At 39.4% G+C, this 21,133-nt stretch overlaps 1 protein-coding gene across 6 annotated transcripts in view; it reads left to right on the forward strand.

The window, feature by feature from the left end:
* The window catches only part of LOC126185004 (acidic mammalian chitinase-like), a 178,000-nt gene that overhangs the window by 138,595 nt on the left and 18,272 nt on the right, over positions 1-21,133 (forward strand). For 5 of the 6 annotated variants that reach the window (XM_049927725.1, XM_049927727.1, XM_049927726.1 and 2 more), the window contains one exon: positions 3,601-3,811. The exons of the other annotated variant lie outside the window; for it this stretch is intronic. In XM_049927725.1, the coding sequence (XP_049783682.1) occupies positions 3,601-3,811 (211 nt within the window). The remainder of the gene's footprint in view (positions 1-3,600; positions 3,812-21,133) is intronic. 6 annotated transcript variants of the gene reach the window in all.

The following is a 21,133-nucleotide window of genomic DNA, read 5'->3' on the forward strand; positions in this document are numbered from 1 at the left end:
TGTGGGTTTTAAGGGAGAAGGTAAGGAGTCATTCCAATCCTGGGAGCGGAAAGACTTACCTTAGGGGGAAAAAAGGACAGGTATACACTCGCGCACACACACACACACATATACATCCGCACATACACAGACACAAGCAGACATTTGTAAAGGCAAAGAGTTTGGGCAGAGATGTCAGTCTAGGCGGAAGTACAGAGGCAAAGATGTTGTTGAAAAACAGGTGAGGTATGAGCGGCGGCAAATTGAAATTAGAAATTAGCGGAGATTGAGGCCTGGCGGATAACGAGAAGAGAGGATATGCTGAAGGGCAAGTTCCCATCTCCGGAGTTCTGACAGGTTGGTGTTAGTGGGAAGTATCCAGATAACCCGGACGGTGTAACACTGTGCCAAGATGTGCTGGCCGTGCACCAAGGCATGTTTAGCCACAGGGTGATCCTCATTACCAACAAACACTGTCTGCCTGTGTCCATTCATGTGAATGGACAGTTTGTTGCTGGTCATTCCCACATAGAAAGCTTCACAGTGTAGGCAGGTCAGTTGGTAAATCATGTGGGTGCTTTCACATGTGGCTCTGCCTTTGATCGTGTACACCTTCCAGGTTACAGGACTGGAGTAGGTGGTGGTGGGAGGGTGCATGGGACAGGTTTTACACCAGGGCCGGTTACAAGGGTAGGAGCCAGAGGGTAGGGAAGGTGGTTTGGGGATTTCATAGGGATGAACTAAGAGGTTACGAAGGTTAGGTGGACGGCGGAGTGGGGAGGATTTCATGAAGGATGAATCTCATTTCAGGGCAGGATTTGAGGAAGTCGTATCCCTGCTGGAGAGCCACATTCAGAGTCTGATCCAGTCCCGGAAAGTATCCTGTCACAAGTGGGGCACTTTTGGGGTTCTTCTGTGAGAGGTTCTGGGTTTGAGGAGATGAGGAAGTGGCTCTGGTTATTTGCTTCTGTACCAGGTCAGGAGGGTAGTTGCGGGATGCGAAAGCTGTTTTCAGGTTGTTGGTGTAATGGTTCAGGGATTCCGGACTGTAGCAGATTCGTTTGCGAAAGCTTGAATTTTGTGTGTATGTTTGTGTGTCTATCGACCTGCCAGCACTTTCGTTTGGTAAGTCACATCATCTTTGTTCTTACCAAACAAAAGTGCTGGCAGGTCGATAGACACACAAACATACACACAAAATTCAAGCTTTCGCATCAATCGGTTGCTTCGTCAGGAAAGAGGGAAGGAGAGGGAAAGACGAAAGGATGTGGGTTTAAGGGAGAGGGTAAGGAGTCATTCCAATCCCGGGAGTGGAAAGACTTACCTTAGGGGGAAAAAAGGACAGGTATACACTCGCAGACACACACACACACACACACACACACACACACACACACACACACACACACACACACACACACACACACACGTGTGTTTACAAATGTCTGCTTGTGTCTGTGTATGTGCATACTATTGGCATAGTTACGTATGGTATAAAACACTCTTTGACACATATTTTGTATTAATAATAAAATATGATAACATTTTTGTAACAAACTGCCTATTGGCTTCTGTCTGGGTTTCTTCGGCCGACGTTCATCTAATGATTTTTTTGACATTTCGCCAGCACGAGTGGCTGGCGAAGCGTCAGAAAAATCATTAGATGAATGTCGGCCGAAGAACCCGAGACAGAAGCCAATAGGCAGTTTGTCAACAAGTGGCCACGAAAGCCTTAACAATTTTGTATTTTTGTAACAGTTCTGTTTTACACAGTATACTATAGCAAAATATAAAACAAATCCATGCACATCTTCCCATCTTCCTTCTTATTAGTGGCAGCAATGAAGGGATGTTTGAAAAAATTAATGGACAGTAATAATTAAATGTGATTAAATTTAATGACAATTTTTATTTTACTTCATATGCTTTAATAGACGCAATGTAAGCTACAGATAGTCTTCTACCTTCCTCTTTAACAACAGCTGGCTTGAAAGGCTCTTTGGGTAAAAATATGAAAAGATAAAAAGTTGGGGGCTTAGACCCATACATAGATCAGGCACTGTATACCACAGTGTGTCAGATTCTTATGAAAAACCAGTGAATTATAATAAACTATGAGGTAATGCACAGATTTAATTCTCTATATTTCTCCTTAACAACAGTAGCAAAGAAAGAACATCAAGATACTCAATGAAAAGATAAATAGAAAGGAGATAGAAAAACAGGAGCATGCCTACTAACATGAATCAGTCAGCTTATTAATTGTTCATAATCATAGATGTAACATTCAGGATATTGTAAGACTATAGTAAACCAGTATATTAAAACAATGTATAAGATAGTGGCATTTTTCTTTCGTAGTCTTCTTCTTCTTCTTTTTCTTAACAACTACTGTAGCAATAAAAATGTCCATATAAAAGGAAAATATAAAAGTAAAAAATAAATAATAAAAATAGAAGAAAGGTGCCTATATACTACAATGAATTGGTCACTGTTAGTCATAAGCTTGGAATGCCCTGAAATAAGAAAAGACATAGGCCATCTAATGACAGGCAATTTGAATCCAGCACATGATAAATGACTATCTTAGAATGTAATGCAAATGTCCCAAAAGAAACATAAACCCCCACTAGTATTTAAACAAACTGGAATTTGTCTGGCTGTCACATGGGGCAAAGCAAAAGGTAATATGAGGAATGAAATACAGAGCTCAAGCCTGAGCCACACAATATAACATACAGAGGCATGCCTCATATCATGAAAGCAACATTGTTGCAAAGCAGCACAAGTGGACAGAGTCTTCACCGAAGGTAAAAAAAAACTAGTACAAAAATGGTATCACATTTCATTATTGTTATAACAACTTGTAATTGTGATACTTACACTTATTTCTATACTAAGAAAATTGAAAGGTGATTTTACCATTAATTTCATAAATGCACCGTGCCACTTTCACAGATGAACAAAGATTACTGTAATATTATTTAAATGACACATAGAACATATCTTGCTGCTCTAGTTTATCTCTGACTGGTTGGCTGTATGGTGTGTCCGTACATGAACAAGTACACCTACACTTCTTAGTGGCATATTATATCACTGCTGTCAAGGAAACATTTGATGCCATGTTTTTAATTTTAAAAGTCCAGTAATATGGTAATACGATTTATGTGTGATTTTCTCCCTGGCTGTATGCCTTCCACTTTGAATTCTACTTGGGCTTAATTTTATTATGTGCTAGGCCAGCCCACAAAGCATAATTAGACAAACATTCAGACTGTAACAGTCTGCTTCATGGGTAATACCATGTAAGTCTTCCTTCTTTATCTATCCTTTTGATTAAACAATTTATTGTTGTTCTGTATTTTGTATTTTAACTATTTTACATCTGGTATGAACTTCAGACTCACTTGTGAATGTCTACAGTGAGAACCAAAAAATAAAAAAGATATTTAATCCAATCAGTGACAGCCCATGTCATAATTTATGTCATTCAAAAAATTTTCTTTGGCTGTGGATCCCATTGCAACTAAAATCTTTATGCTGTAAGATTATCTTTAACTCTCATGTATTGACACTAACTCTTCTGAACTTGCACACTTTAATTTCCTTTTCTCACAGGCTCATTAATGCTGAGAATCATGGTTGGTCAGCTCCTGCTTCAGGATATGGAAAAATTGGAAGTAAAGGATTTGTAAGCTATCCAGAAGTGTGTCAGTTCCTTCATTCCACTGGGAGTAAATACATTTTTGATAAAAATTTTGAAGTGCCCTATGCTTACCAGGGTTTGGAGTGGATTTCGTATGATGATGAATGCAGTGTAATGTACAAGGTATGTGGAGATTTGGTCACCTTTCCTTCTGACAGTATACACAGACACTTTTTTCTAGCACTGGGAAATATTAAAATGGCTGAAATATTGACATGTGAGTAGAAACAGCAAGTAATCACAATGCTGTATGGTGAAAGTGATGAGAATTTGCCTTTCTGGGGTAGTAGAATACAGAATGAGAAACAAATGGCATCCATGCATATTTTTGATTCACGAGGGTATTTTTGACACGTCGTTGCAACTGCAAAAATGCATAATTTTTTTCACCAAACGCCTTTCGCTTTATTGGGGTAAAACATCATCAGTGGTGGTGATTTTTCAGCTGCTTTCTCTCTTACATTGGGAAATGTCTGCTAGCACATCATTGTTTTTCTGTATTAGAAACTGATAATTTTCATCTACTTTTTAGATGTTCTGTAGCACTATGCATTTCTCACAACACACTTTTATGAACACCACTGTATTCTGTTTGTTTTCATACTTCAAGTATGTGTTGATGTTTTTGACCATGTACATGTCACTTTATCCGTTTCTTCCACCTTTTCACGAGTCCAGATTACAATTGTATTTATCTGCAGCACATAGTACAATTACTACCATTATTATTATTATTATTATTATTATTATAAATCAAATTGGGGTATGCTTACCTTGCCCATGTCATTCAATAAGCCACACATACCCCTCCAGGTGGTGCCAGCCTAGGTCAGCTACAAGTTAGGCAAAAATGCGCACCCTGAACTGGGGACTGTTGAAACATGGCAGTGGAGCATCATGTTTCAGAGGTTACAGGGATCTCACATAGACATGTGGGGATCTGCCTTAGTTGACAGCCAATTCCCATGACACTTGTGGAAGAGAAATTGAGAGCTTAACTCAAAATCTTGATCTTTTGATGGAATGGGTGTACCACTAGTGGGAATAAACACCAAACTAAATGAAAGCACTAGAGAGGTTCATCCTCCTGAACAATTTTCAACCACTCAAAATGTGAATTTAAATTTTTAAACACATTTACGTCAGCATGTCTTTATAGTCATATGTACAGAAAAAGGAAAATTGTAGAAATTGTCTCCCTTTTACATCCATACAGATCTGGAGAGAATAGTGATCCAACTTAAATTTCTACAATGCTAGAATTTTGTTGCCCTCCTAAGACAAACTGCCATAGCTGGATGAGTGTAATATTTGCAAAAGCTGAGAAACTTGACAAATATGCTATAACATGTGAGTTGCGTAATCATGAAGAGACACTGTGCTTGTAGAGTTACACAAGGAGTGGGAAAATGAAGGTGTTGCTGAGATTGGATGCATGCGAAAGAGAGTCTGTGGAAGTCTAAAGTGATGGTAGCTTTTATTTTGATGTTTAACTCTTCCGTACTGCTCAACACGTGCATCGGAATAACTGTCCATCTGGTCCAGATCCAATATAATGTAAGTGCCAGAAGTACAGCCATATTACAGTCACATGTGATGGTTGTGGCTGAATGACCCTCATGGGAGAAGTAGAATTCATCTCTCTATCAACATGCTGTAACTGTTTGGGACTGCATCCACCTCAGAGCAGGGCTCTTGTGCTTATGTCACATAGGAGAAGATCTAGGAATCAAATTTATCGAATAGATGCCACATAATGAGGCAAGGAAGTAATCTGAGGCCAGCTGACCTCCAAATTTCACTTTTTCATTTGCAGCAGCCCTGAGGAAACCAATTGTCAAAGGCAGTGCACCCATACACACAAGTAACTAATGCTTTTGGCAGCACTTGCTCCTACGATTGGGCCTTACTGGCACAGCTACATGGGCAGTCATGTGTTTCATTTCCTTTGTAGTGGTAGACACTCTATGTAATAAACAAAAGCTTAAGTTTGTGCCACCTAACAAAGTGTTTGTCTCAGTACAAATGCCATATTGTCACTAAAATGAGGCAAGTGTCAATCGAAAAGGGTAGTGAGAAAGATCATCTGATTACCTGCTTTCTTTAATTTCACAGGATGATAAATGTTGCCCTTTCTGTTTCTATTGCAGATGCTTGAAAGTGTCTGATGATGGCCTCTGATGAGAGGTTATGCCTTGCACAGGAAAGATGAACTTAGTATTATAACAATACCATACCTTATCTCTTTCACTTATCACCAGCTTGCAGGTGTCACAATTGCCGTGTGACAGTGCACTTATCCAACATATGAAGAATCTCTTGTAGGTCTAATCAGGCAGCTACCCCAGCCATTCCCTCTTGTTGGAGATTTTATTGCACAGCATGTCATTTGAGGCTCTGATAACAATTACTTCAGAATTAAGATCAAGCTATGCATTTTACCCCAGTGACAGGGCAATTCTGAATTGTTAATGTTTTCTTCTACCCTTACAGACATTGCTAAGAAGGAAGTAGATACTGGTCTTCACTCTAGTGACCACAAACCTGTCTGAATACACTTTCCATACAGAGGGAGGTGCCAAAAGGAAACTGCTAAAATGGGTGCTCAGAAGAGTGAAGCAGATGTTGTACAGTCAGAACCTAGGTATGAATATAGAGACAGGGTTCAGGACTGAGTAAATCACATTACAAGAATGATTTACAGTGCTGTTGAAGCATCCATACTGAAGATCTTCAGAGATCATAGGAGGCTGTCAGTTGCCCAGTAGAATGACGAATGTCACTCTGCAGTCAGGAACACACGGGCACAACTAGAAAGTCAAATCTGGTCCACCTGTTGATAATGTAGCAAACTTTCGGGTTACAAGGACAAAGGCTTGTCAAATAATTAAAGAGAGCAAAAAAGGTTATGACAAGAGTTTTTGAATTTCATTAGTTTTTCCACATCAGCCACAAAATTTTGGAAGCGAGTCAGAAGGCTTTTCAACAGTTGACTATTATTCAGTTTCAGAAATTCATTACCACACCAGTGTCAATCTAAGCTACAATGTAGCTAATCAATTTATCAATTTTAGCATGATACCTGGTCAGAAGGCTTGTTGCAGCATTGTGGCATTTAATTTTCTGTTCTCACTTACATAATCATTTGTTGAGCACACATTTTATGATACATGGATCAGACAGCCACTAGTTTATGTATAACATTACATAAAATTCCAGGGAATCAAAACACAAATGTCATAATTGTGAATTACCTATTTTCTCCAAGAGTTCTGTAGCCACTTTTAATGGCCAGTTACTTCACTCATGCAAAAGAGAATTTGCACCCAGCTATGCACCACTAAAACAAGCATTGGCTCATCCCCATAAAGTTCACAGAAGTGATGGTTAAAAGGAAGAAAATTTTGAGTTTAAGATAATGTATAATAAGGATGCAGAGAATCATCGGCAGGTTTTTTAAAGTAATTGTAATGATGCAGCCAGTTTGTCCTATATGTAAAATGGCCAAAGAATGGAAAGTTTAGTGAGAGATATTTGGATGCTAAGTTGTGGAGTAGTGACCAGGCCAGGCAGGTAAGGAGGGACCATCTGAGGGGCCACAGTGAGGAAGTATGTAGGTATCTGCCATGTCAGTAAGTGGTAGCTACCTGAATTTCCTGATTTGGGTGGGGGTGGGGGGGGGGGGGGGAGGGTGTAAGTTATAAAACTGAGCCACCATGTGATTGGGACACATTATAAATAAAATAATATATTGTTGTTACTGAGCACCAAAACAGAGTTCTCCACAGTTACATGAGAATATTAGCCTTTGCATGAACTGTTTGTGCTATTTTTAACTGTTTGTGTTGATTTAATAAGAAATTTGCAAATTAATATTGGTAAGGAAGGTACTTCAACAATGTAGTGCGAAACCAGAAAGAGAGTGTGAAGTAGCATGTTTGACCTGTGATTGCCATTCCAGTTATACGATGTATGAAGTGTAATTTATATAAGAAGATTATATGGCAGTATTTAACTGTAATGTGATGGTATTTATGCGCATTAGTCAAACATATACAGGGTGAGTCACTAACTATTTCCACCTAGAATAACTCTGAAAGCATGATAAGAGCTGAGAAGTTTGTGGGACAAAAGTTGTGTGGGACAACGGGGGCCATAATATGACGTTTTTTTGTTGCTAGGTGGAGTCGCGTCGGGGATATGAAGGTCAACTTTGTTTTTCTAAATGGGATTCTGTAGTTTGCTACTTATTTTCTGATAGCAGCTATTGGGATGAATCCAATTATGTGTAACAGTAAGGTCTTTGAAGGTCAAAAAAGGTCACAAAGGTGGCATGAACGTCCATTTACAGAAGGTGTTCGAAGTGATGACCATTGGAAACAATGAAATGCTACAATCTTCTTATCATGGACTGAGTGGTATTCCTCATCGCATGTGCACTTATCGAAGCACATGTTCTGACAATTCTCTCTCGCATATCGAGTAAATAGATATCCCTCTAACGTGCCATTGACATGTAAATGCCATTCAATGGTTTCACAATACAACACTAATAGCAAAGGTAAGACTAGTATTATCAAATCAAATAAATGTAAATGATGTATTTATTTAAAGAACAAGTCGATGTGCTTCTCATTTATGGAGAATGCCAACGAAATTCAGTGAGAGCTACAGACATACACTGAAAGATATCCCCAATGTACTCACCCTACACATCATACATTTAAATATGTGTATGATAAATTAAGAACAACTGGAACTTTTATGCATCAGAAACATATCCAGCAAAGGAAAGTTACTAACAAGGAAACGGAAATTGGTACTGTGGTTCAAGATCCTTGCGTTAGTTCATGTCAAATCACGAGGGAAAGTGCATGAGCCAGAGTACTGTTGTTCGTGTTCTGCATCGCCATAAATATCATCCTTACCATATCAGTTTCCACCAAGAATTAACTGGTATGGATTGTATGTGTCATATTGAATTCTGCCGATGGGCTCAACTTCAGATTCAGAGGGGTAACACATTTATTAATTTGATTTTATTTTCTGACAAGGCTATGTTCGCGAACTGTGGAAATGTTAATTTGCATAACATGCATTATTGGGCAACTGAAAATCCATGTTGGCTGCGGCAAGTTGCACACCAAAAACTGTGGTCAGTGAATGTATGGTGTGGGATTCTGGAGGACAGAATTATAGGCCCCCATTTCATTGAAGGAAATCTTAATGGTAGGAAGTACAAAACATTTGTGCAAGGAACATTAGATCTGTTATTGGAAGAAATACCTTTAGGAACAATAAACAGTATGTGGTATCAACACGATGGGTGTCCAGCACATTTTTTGCTGATGGCTAGAAATGAGTTGCAGAGACAATTACCAACTCATTGGATTGGACACGGAGGAGATGCGTCATGACCAGCTCATTTGCCAGACTTGATGCCTCTAGATTTTTCCTTGTGGGGATTCATAAAAGACATTGTTTATAAAGACGTTCCAACTACACCTGAAGATATGTGAGAGAAAATTGTCAGAGCATGTGCTTCGATAAGTGCACATGTGATAAGGAATGCCACTCAATCCATGATAAGAAGATTGCTGCACTGCATTGACACCAGTGGTCATCACATCGAACAACTTCTGTAAATGGACATTCATGCCACCTTTGTGACCTTTGTTGACCTTCAAAGACCTTATTGTTACACATCATTGGATTTGTCCCGATAGCCACTATCAGAACATAAGTAGCAAACTATAGCATTGCATTTGAAAAAACAAAGTTGACCTTCATATATCTGAAGCGAACCCACCTAGCAACAAAAAACCAACATCATATTATGGATCCCGTTGTCCCATGCAACTTTTGAATTTTTGTCCCACAAACTTCTCAGCTCTTATCATACTTTTGGAGTTATTCTAGGTGGCAATAGTCAGTGACTCGCCCTGTATAATGAATATATATGATACAATTAACATTTGAAAGAAAAAAGTATGTACAAGAGAATTGTGGTCAGGTATGCAGATACTCTTTTGACCAAGATAGTAAGTCACATGATAGAGTTGAACAGGAGCAAGCAGAATAGGTTTCTAGGTCTTTTGTCACTATTCTTTGTGGAGTTAGGTGGTAAAGTCTTGTGCTGCGTATGAGCCACGTGTGTTAAGTGAGAGCATGGTGCGCAGCTAATTTACACTTAGCCATTTCAGTGGAACACTTTGTAACTTAAAGAATGAATTTGTTTCTGGATTTTCCTTTGGTGAATTAATTATTCGAATAGACTTCAGCAAACTGGCTATATGTGGGGAATTTTTTCAGGTTAATGATTTGGTGCACTGCACAATGCCATTGACACAAGTCAAACATCACCTATGTATGTTCTGTTTACACTGATAGTAACGCTGTTTCAAAATATACTGTATATTTGTTTCACAGTCTATAATATTAGCCTCTGTTAGGATAAGATTCTATATAATTTGTTTTTTATGCTAAATAAAACTATGAGTAAATTTTAATACTGGTGTCAGTGTACACCCTTGTCCTAACACTATCCCTGTATCTTCGTTTTAATATTTCACAATTATTTATGTGTGACAATTTATTCAGTGGTTGTTCATTAGGCTGGGCTTTCATGATTTAAAAGATATCATTAGGGCACCATACAACAGTGCATAATGAGACCCCTATGTTAGCAGTCAACCCATTAAATCAATCATGTGCTCATCCTCTAGTGATTAGGTTGCAATAAATTGATTTCATATGACAGTTTGTTTCAGTTCATTCATTTGTTACCACAAACTACCCTTTACATTGCAGAACCTTCTGCACATCTGCAGAGCATCACTTAAATCAGAATACTGAAACATTATTTGAACCCTCTCTTCCTAAATACTATTTTATCTCACTTTCACAAATGCAGCACCTCCTTGTATTCTGGTCATCTTCACAAACTTCTGTCAGCACACAGCTAAAAGCAAATGGCACAAATGTCTAGCCGAAATACCATAATGTGCAAGTCACATGCACAAAATGGGAGCAGCACTGTAGGTTCCAGGCTCTATTAGTGGAATTTACTTTGTGGATGACCTATCATGGAAATGTACTTTTGCTTTATCATTATATTGTAACAAAATCCCACTAACTTCTAATAACAATTGAATTTTTACTGTTGAATATATTGCATTTTATTTAATATACAGGGTTACCACAAATGATTCATTTGCTTAAAGAGTCCTATATTTTCCAAAGTATTATATCTAAAAATATGGCTGATTCATGAATAGAACCATAAACTCACTGAATCTTCATTGTGCCCACCAGTTGATGTTATGAGTGCAGTGCCTTGATGAAATGATGACAAAGTAAGAAGATGAACATTTCACCTCCAGAGTGATATTAAGTGACAAAGCAACCTTCCATTTATCTGAAAAGGTTAATTGCCACCATGTGAGAGTGTAGGGCACCGGTAATCCTCATGAAATTGTGGTGCTTGAAAAAGAATCACTGAGGGTTAATATTTGATGTTTCTGTCCACTGTCACAGACAAAACTGTATGGGCCATTTTTCTTCTGTGAAAAGACTTTATGGGTACCTCTTACTTTGATACGTTGTGGTTGTTTCCACAACAGTCTACTGATTCTGAGAATTTCATTTTCCGACAAGGTAGGACACCCCCTCATTGGAGCATCGATGTTCATCACTACCTAAAGAATTAACTTCCACACTGCTGGATTTGCTGTAGTGATGAACACAATGTGGCTCGATTCCCTTGGCACCCCAGATCACCTGATCTAATGCACTGTGACATTTTCACTTGTTTACATACCCCCCAATGCCAAGAACACTGGAACAGCTCAGAAAATGCATCAACACTGCTGTGATGACCATTGATGGGATATTGCTACATAAGGTATGGAATGAACTTGACTGCCATGTGGATGCATGACATGTGACTGGAGGGGCACTCATAGAAAATTTGTAGATTAAAAAAGGCAAACTTGCTGGGTTTACAATTCTGTTCCTGCACCAGTCATAGTTGTATATGTAATATTTTGGAAAATTTAGTGCTCTGATAATGTTTAATCATTTATGGTAGTGCTGTACATCAAGTAGAATTGATACTTTTTGCAGTTGCAGTTAACTTTGTCAGAGAGACTGAAAAAAATGTTGCTAATATTTTTAACATTCAGGGTGTTTCTTTTAACTTGAGACACCTAAATATCTTGAAAATGTCATGTCATCTGAAAAAAAGTCCTAGGTGAAATGTTGACATTAGTAAAGGGAACATCTGTCTGTGCTACAATTGGCCACCACCTAGCCACTCATCTTGCATGGGCAGGGTCAACTTTACATTTTCCAATGGAAACCCCCTGATTTTTATTTCATATTTGGATTCTATGCTAAAAAATACTTGCAGTTTACGTAAACTGTTGTTTCCCATTCATGGTAGGTGGTGGTATAATTGATAAATATGAAGTGTGGCTATTTTTACTATTAAGAACTGACACACTTGATTGTACACTTCATTTATGATGTAGTGTAAATCTTTGTGTTTTAATGGTTGATATTTATGACTGAAATTTACTTTACTGTTGCAAATTTGATTGTACAGTACAATATGGTTAGCTGTTTCAATGTATAGTTACAAATTACGTTTAGCATAATCCAGGAATAACAACATGCATGTAATAGTTTCTGTTCCCATCAAAATTCTTGATTTTGGTGAGTCCTCTTGCCTGTCACCATTGGGGTGCGTGATTTTGGTGCATCCCTTTGCTCCTCAGCATTGGGGTGCTTCATTTCAAGGAGTATGCATGGCAGGTGCAGCAGTCACTATCACTTCATGAATATTTTACCTTATTACAATGGTTGTGATTAGTATCTCACCAGTAAGTGTGTAGTGGCCAGCACAAGAATTACAACGGTTGGATAGAAACACACACCAAACTCAGTCACCCTGATAGTGGGATTTGAGGGCAGCCATCAAAATCAGTCATTCTGATGGTTTGGGGACTCACTGCAATCAGTCCTGTAGGGAATGGAAAACTGCATTCCCTTACAAGTATCTTCTTTGCCAGAAATATCAATGTCTAGCAATATTATTATTACTCTACAACCACATTTGCAACTCTCAAGTAACATTTGAACATCAGTATCAACCATTAGAACACAAAGGTTCATGTTTACATCATAAATGAAATGTAGAATCAAATGCATGATTCTTAATAGCAAAAAAAAAAAAAAAAAAAGGCACACATGATTACAGCATCATCTACCACAAATGGGGAACAATGGCTTGAGTAAAATTACTTCTGGTTTGAGTAAAAGTACTTATTTTTGTCATACAGTCCAGATATGCAATAAAAATGGGGTTTCCCATTTGAAAATACAAAGCTGACCCAGCCCACACAGGAGGGGTAACCTAGGAGGTGACTGTAGTGTGTTTAAAATAAGTTGCAACTTTTGAGAGTTTAGTACAGAGCGAGTGCAGGGAAGCGTAGTTGCCAGCATGTGCTGCGTGCATCAGCAGGTGACCACAGTATAATGACAGTCCAATTTGGTGTGGAATGTGGCAGGATCGCTTGACTGCGTGAACAGCAAACCGGCCAACCTGCAAACTTTCTGAAGTGATTTTAAAGAAACTACTTGGTAGTAAACTCTCATTCTCACACATTTTGTAGTTAAATTCATCAGCTTCATGATGATCTGCTTATTATTACATTAATGGTCATAGTCATTGAAATGTTTTGATAATAGGTAAACTAATGCAAGAAACTCTTGGTTTGCAGTGAAAAACAGGTTCGCTATAAATTTGTGTTTGGTGCATGTTAGGTTACATGTTGCTATGACTTACATGTAGGTAATTATTGAATTGTTCTTTAAACTTGGAAGGATACGGCTGCTTATTTCCAGTCTTGAGTAAATGGAATGTATGTAAAGTGCTCCATCATGAACTCTTCAGTAAGTGAAAAAGCTAGAATGAAATATTCATAAATTCTTTGTATCTTATAAATGTTTTGAGATACTGAAACAAGATTTTGGCAAACGATAGCGAACAAAGACGAGAGTGTTTTTCCATATGATTAATAAGTGAAACTTCCATATCTACCACAATATTCAAGACACTACAGATTTTTTTTTTCAATCAAATAATGTAATTAATGAGGGCCATCAATAGCTGGTGCAATGAGAACTGCTGTGGTTTTTGTAACAGTATAAGTGATGAAGGTACATGTTTATTTGTATACTGAGAATGGGCTGTTTCATAAACTATTGACCTGACTTGCAGTCAGTTGTTAGTTTAATAATACACTATTTCAGGATTCTGTCGCATTTTCAAGTGCATTACAATGATAGTGAGATAAATATTTCTAAATTCTGCTGTGTTCTGACAAAACAAGATGCAGATTTTAACATAGCAACAAGGGAAGTTACCTATTCCTCAGAACTCGTCTCAGTCCTTCTGAATGGCTCATCACCACCTTCCTGGTATGTTGACAACTCAAGACCAGTCCTGTCATGTAACATTTGAAGTGGCTTCTTTTGTCAGCATTTCAACCTCAGTGAGCGTAAACTTCTTGCTGTTTTTTGGCACATTACTTTTCACCTACACCCATATACTCACAGTTAGATTTAAATGAGCATGATATGAAGGAAGCCTGATTAAACTATGCCCTTTACCATTAGCCAGTTCATTGACCTGGTAGCATGGCGTTTAGACTTGTACAACACTACAAGTTCTATTAACTTCGCCTTGTACATGCTAGGTTAAAATTTATCTCGTGCAACATTTCTTTGTACCCAGAACAGAATATCAGCTTCCCTCCACTCCACTGTTGGTGCTTTATGCATCACAACAATATGATATGATGTTTTGTCCGTTACTACTGTCAAATTCTAAGGAATGTTTTGCAGCAGGGCGTTGTCTGCTCAGCCGGTTAACGTGTTCTTGGACAACACTTTTATTGCAAATCTCATATTAAGATGTACTGCACTGTTGTTATGAATGCAACACCAACACAAAACACTTGCTCATGATACCTCATAATTACAGAACATTTCAATGTGAGAAAATACGACTTTACAATGAGAGCTGACAAATGTTGATGCATCTAATGTATGTTACCAGTGATACTGTTTACTCATGGTGTGGCAGCAGTGGCACTTTACCAGCCGAACTGCTGGCGGTGTGGTAGGGAAAGCCGGCTGACCATTGGTGTTACCTGGGCAATGGTGTCTCGTCCACCTCTGGTCAGCCAAATACCAAAAGTCACAACTAATTTTAAATGCACTATAGTCGTAGCACAGACAGATGTCCCCTTTACTAACTTTAACTTTTCATCTAGAACATTTTTTCATAAAATGTGTCGTTTACAAGATATTTAGTTGACTCAAGTTAAACAGACATCCTGCATATAAAATGGAAAATTCAGTTGAGGAAATTGTTAAAATGACAGCTGAAAGGCTGGCCAGTGCGTCATTAAGGAGATGCAGTCCCTAGTGGTGCCAACAGAAACACATGTGGTAGAAAATAGTACTTCTAGCTTTTCCAACTGCATGTTTCTTCTTCAAGGAGGAAAGGGGGAATTGGTTGGTAAAGATTCAAGTGATCCAGACTCCAGATTGAGAGGAACCAACTTGTTATGAGGATATGGAGAGGAAAAAATTATGGAAAATGCATCATACAGAGTAGGAGCCCAAAAATATTTCTCTGGTAGCTTCATTTCCAATATGATAGAAGGACACAGGGAGGAGTGAGATGAGTTTAGAAAGGAAGAGAAAATTAAAGAAGGTAGGAATAATGCAAATAAAGACTAGAAAGAAAGTGGAAAAGAGTGGGAGATGTAGGGAGAATAACAACTGAGTCCAGTTCACATTTGTATACTATCCAAAAAATAAATGAGACCCTCACTATAAGTGGCTTATTACAACTGTTCTTCCACTCCATTGTAAAATGTCATGTACTAGGTCTCATTCAAAAGACTTGAGACCATTGCTGCAAATTTATGTACTTACTAAATATGTTCAATTAGAGGTGGTGCCCTTCAGAGTACGACCCATTTGAATTAATAAATATCCACATCATTCCTTCCACTACTTAAAACATTTCTACATGTCAGTTTCTGTTTTTGTTTAGTATATAGACACAATATAAAGACACAGTTCCAGGTCAGTTGTGCAATAATATGCAGTGATAAAAAGTTCTTTGGTAATGCAACCAGTCTCATTTCTTATGTGTCACAGTAGTATACAAGTGACTGGAATTATATAACTGTGCACAATCCCTGATTCAGAATTCAGTAAATGTGGTACCCCATGTATTGCAGTAGACAGTCAATAAATCACATTGTCAAAGGTTGGAGGGATCAGATATTCCCAAGGACTTGTCTCCATATGCCCCTCATGTAAGGCCACTGTAGTTGTTGTAGAAGCATGATGAAAAAGTTCCAGAATGACTAAATTCCAAACACGTTAACAGCTGACATGCCAAGGGATCTGTGGCACCCATAGGTTTTCAAAGAAGAGCCACAAAACAGTACCAGGTAGCCTCCTGCTGAAGGACAGGCAACACATCCTCCCTGCCCAGTGTAGTGACTCCTGTTCAGACTGTCACCAATATGTATGGGGATGAATCAAATATTAACTGGATTTTTTTAATAAATTAATTTAAGCTTCAGAAAAATTCATGCACATGAACTTATTATCTATGCAGTTTCCTGAACAGGAAACACATTTTTCCAAGTGGATAGGCAGTTTCTTGACATCATTTTTGTAAAATGAACATGGCTGTGACAGCAGCCAGTTGTGCAAGAACACTTCAACAATACAAACCTTGCCAAATCTGTGTCCTCCCAACTGCGTCCTTTAGTGGTCCACACAAGTGAAAATCACAGTGCAATGAGCCTGGACCATTAGGAAGATGTTCTGGTGAGGTCCAGAACAATTCCTGAATTTTTTATTGAGACCAGGCAGCTGTGTGGGGTTGATCATGTCACATAGCACGATCAAAACCCAGATTTGATATGCGTGCCTTTTCTGACAATATGCACGTTTTATTTGGTCCAAAAGTTGTCAGTAGTATGCAGCATTCATAGTTTGACATTTGTGGAGAAAGACAATGAGAAAAATTCCTTCAAAATCAAAAAAGTCTGCTGCAAGAATCTTCCCCATGGAGAGACAGTTTTTGGCTTTGATAGGAGCAGATTTTCCCTTTTCACGCCATTTTGTTCTGCTTCTTTTTCAATTCTGTGGTGTAATGGTGCACCCACGTTTCATCACAGATCACAGTCCAGTGTAGAAAATGTTCCCCTTCAGTTTGATAGTGTGTCAGTAACCATTTGCACACCTTGAGATGATGAAATTTGTGCTCTGTGGTGAGAAGATGAGATGCTCACATTGCAGACCCAGTCTGAAATCCAAGGCTGTCAGTGATGATCACCTCAGCACTACCATAGCTTATACCAACCTCAGCAACTGATATTCAGCAATCAGCTTAAGTAAACTGGCTTACAATTTGAATATTCTCCTCAGTTGTGCTGGTCCTTGGGCAATGTCGGTGAGCTGCCTTCTCAACTGTTTCTTGTCCTCATAAAAACTGTTTGTACCATGCATACACTTGAGTCTTTCTCAGTGTGTTGTCCCTGAACTGTGCCACAAGTCATTTCAAAATTTCAGATGGTTTTATGCCCCCTGTTATGATAAACTTGATTATAATGCAATTCACAAGAGATGATAGACCTCTTGTTCTGACATTGCAATTCTGATTAAAGTAATGGTACAATAGTGTTCTAGCTGTGGAGAACAATCACTGGTTATGAAAGCAACAATGAGCAGAGATTGCACCACTCTCAGTTTACAAAAAGGCAAGTCAAATAAAAATTCCAATTTGTATTTGATTAACCCTTGTAGGAAAGGAAAAAACCTCTAGAACATCTGTCACATCCCAGTTCTATTAGGCTTGATCACGTATGTGAGGGTGTGCATCTCATAGGATTGCAATTAACCTTTTCTCACTAACTAAAAGCGTTCCCAACAGAATCTGTATCTAGTGACCACATAGCCAAACATCTACACTTACACTCCGCAAGCCACCCAACGGTGTGTGGCGGAGGGCACTTTACGTGCCACTGTCATTACCTCCCTTTTCTGTTCCAGTCGCGTATGGTTTGCGGGAAGAACGACTGTCTGAAAGCCTCCGTGCACACTCGAATCTCTCTAATTTTACATTCGTGACCTCCTCGGGAGGTATAAGTAGGAGGAAGCAATATATTCGATACCTCATCCAGAAACGCTCCCTCTCGAAACCTGGCGAGCAAGCTACACTGCAATGCAGGGCGCCTCTCTTGCAGAGTCTGCCACTTGAGTTTGCTAACCGTAACTCTATCATGGTTACCAAATAACCCTGTGACGAAATGCGCCGCTCTTCTTTGGATCTTCTCTATCTCCTCCGTCAACCCGATCTGGTACGGATCCCACACTGATGAGCAATACTCAAGTATAGGTCAAACGAGTGTTTTGTAAGCCACCTCCTTTGTTGATGAACTACATTTTATAAGGACTCTCCCAATGAATCTCAACCTGGTACCCACCTTACCAACAATTAATTTTATATGATCATTCCACTTCAAATCGTTCCGTACGCATCCTCCCAGATATTTTACAGAAGTAACTGCTACCAGTGTTTGTTCCGCTATCATATAATCATACAATAAAGGATCCTTCTTTCTATGTATTCGCAATACATTACATTTGTCTATGTTAAGGGTCAGTTGCCACTCCCTGCACCAAGTGCCTATCCGCTGCAGATCTTCCTGCATTTCGCTACAATTTTCTAATGCTGCAACTTCTCTGTATACTACAGCATCATCCGCAAAAAGCCGCATGGAACTTCTGACACTACTACTAGGTCATTTATATATATTGTGAAAAGCAATGGTCCCATAACACTCCCCTGTGGCACGCCAGAGGTTACTTTAACGTCTGTAGACGTCTCTCCATTGATAACAACATGCTGTGTTTTGTTTGCTAAAAACTCTTCAATCCAGTCACACAGCTGGTCTGATATTCCGTAGGCTCTTACTTTGTTTATCAGGCGACAGTGCGGAACTGTATTGAACGCCTTCCGGAAGTCAAGGAAAATAGCATCTACTTGGGAGCCTGTATCTAATATTTTCTGGGTCTCGTGAACAAATAAAGCGAGTTGGGTCTCACACGATCACTGTTTCTGGAATCCATGTTGATTCCTACAGAGTAGATTCTGGGTTTCCAAAAACGACACGATACTCCAGCAAAAAACATGTTCTAAAATTCTACAACAGATCGACGTCAGAGATATAGGTCTATAGTTTTGCGCATCTGCTCGATGACCCTTCTTGAAGACTGGGACTACCTGTGCTCTTTTCCAATCATTTGGAAGCTTCCGTTCTTCTAGAGACTTGAGGTACACGGCTGTTAGAAGGGCGACAATTTCTTTCGCGTACTCTGTGTAGAATCGAATTGGTATCCCGTCAGGTACAGTGGACTTTCCTCTGTTGAGTGATTCCAGTTGCTTTTCTATTCCTTGCACACTTATTTCGATGTCAGCCATTTTTTCGTTTGTGCGAGGATTTAGAGAAGGAACTGCAGTGCGGTCTTCCTCTGTGAAACAGCTTTGGAAAAAGGTGTTTAGTATTTCAGCTTTAAGCGTTTCATCCTCTGTTTCAATGCCATCATCATCCCGGAGTGTCTGGATATGCAGTTTCGAGCCGCTTACTGATTTAACGTAAGACCCGAACTCCGTAGAATTTTTTGTCAAGTCGGTACATAGAATTTTACTTTCGAAATCACTGAACGCTTCACGCATAGCCCTCCTTACGCTAACTTTGACATTGTTTAGCTTCTGTTTGTCTAAAAGGTTTTGGCTGCATTTAAACTTGGAGTGAAGCTCTCTTTGCTTTCGCAGCAGTTTCCTAACTTTGTTGTTGAACCACAGTGGATTTTTCCTGTCCCTCACAGTTTTACTCGGCACGTACCTGTCTAAAACGCATTTTACGATTGCCTTGAACTTTTTCCATAAACACTCAACATTGTCAGTGTCGGAACAGAAATTTTCGTTTTCATCTGTTAAGTAGTCTGAAATCTGCCTTCTATTACTCTTGCTAAGCAGATAAACCTTCCTCCCTTTTTTTATATTCCTATTAACTTCCATATTCAGGGATGCTGCAACAGCCTTATGGTCACTGATTCCCTGTTCTGCACTTACAGAGTCTGAAAGTTTGGGTCTGTTTGTTATCAGTAGGTCCAAGATGTTATCTCCACAAGTTGGTTCTCTGTTTAATTGCTTGAGGTAATTTTTGGATAGTGCACTCAGTATAATCTCAGTTGATGCTCTGTCCCTACCACCCATCCTAAACATCTGAGTGTCCCAGTCTATATCTGGTAAATTGAAATCTGCACCTAAGACTATAACATGCTGAGAAAATTTATGTGAAATGTATTCCAAATTTTCTCTCAGTTGTTGTGCCACTAATGCTGCTGAGTCGGGAGGTCGGTAAAAGGAGCCAATTATTAACCTAGCTCAGTTGTTGAGTGTAACCTCCACCCATAATAATTCACAGGAACTATCCACTTCTACTTCACTACAGGATAAACTAATACTAACAGCGACAAACACGCCACCTCTGGTTGCATGCAATCTATCCTTTCTAAACACCGTCTGGGCCTTTGTAAAAGTTTCGACAGAATTTATCTCTGACTTCAGCCAGCTTTCTGTACCTATAACAATTTCAGCTTCAGTGCTTTCTGTCAGTGCTTGAAGTTCCGGTACTTTACCAATGCAGCTTCGATGGTTTACAATTACAATACCTATTGCTGCTTGGTCCCTGCATGTCCTGACTTTGCTCCGCACCCTTTGAGACTGTTGCCCTTTCTGTACTTACCCGAGACCACCTAACCTAAAAAACTGCCCAGTCCACACCACACAACCCCTCCTACCCGTGTAGCCGCTTGCTGCATGTAGTGGACTCCAGACCTATCCAACGGAACCCGAAACCCCACTACCCTATGGCACAAGTCGAGGAATCTGCAGCCCACATGGTCGCAGAACCATCTCAGCCTCTGATTCAGACCCTCCACTCGGCTCTGTACCAAAGGTCCACAGTCAGTCCTGTTGAAGATGCTGCAGAGATGGTGAGCTCTGCTTTCATCCCGCTAGCGAGACTGGCAGTCTTCACCAAATCAGATAGCCGCCGGAAGCCAGAGAGGATTTCCTCCAATCCATAGCGACACACATCACTGGTGCCAACATGAGCGACCGCCTGCAGATGGGTGCACCCTGTACCCTTCATGGCATCCGGTAGGACCCTTTCCACATCTGGAATGACTCCCCCCAGTATGCACACGGAGTGCACATTTGTTTTCTTCCCCTCTCTTGCTGCCATATCCCTAAGGGGCCCATTACGCGCCTGATGTTGG

The sequence above is a fragment of the Schistocerca cancellata genome, chromosome 4, assembly GCF_023864275.1.
Source record: "Schistocerca cancellata isolate TAMUIC-IGC-003103 chromosome 4, iqSchCanc2.1, whole genome shotgun sequence".
Lineage (NCBI taxonomy): Eukaryota > Metazoa > Arthropoda > Insecta > Orthoptera > Acrididae > Schistocerca > Schistocerca cancellata.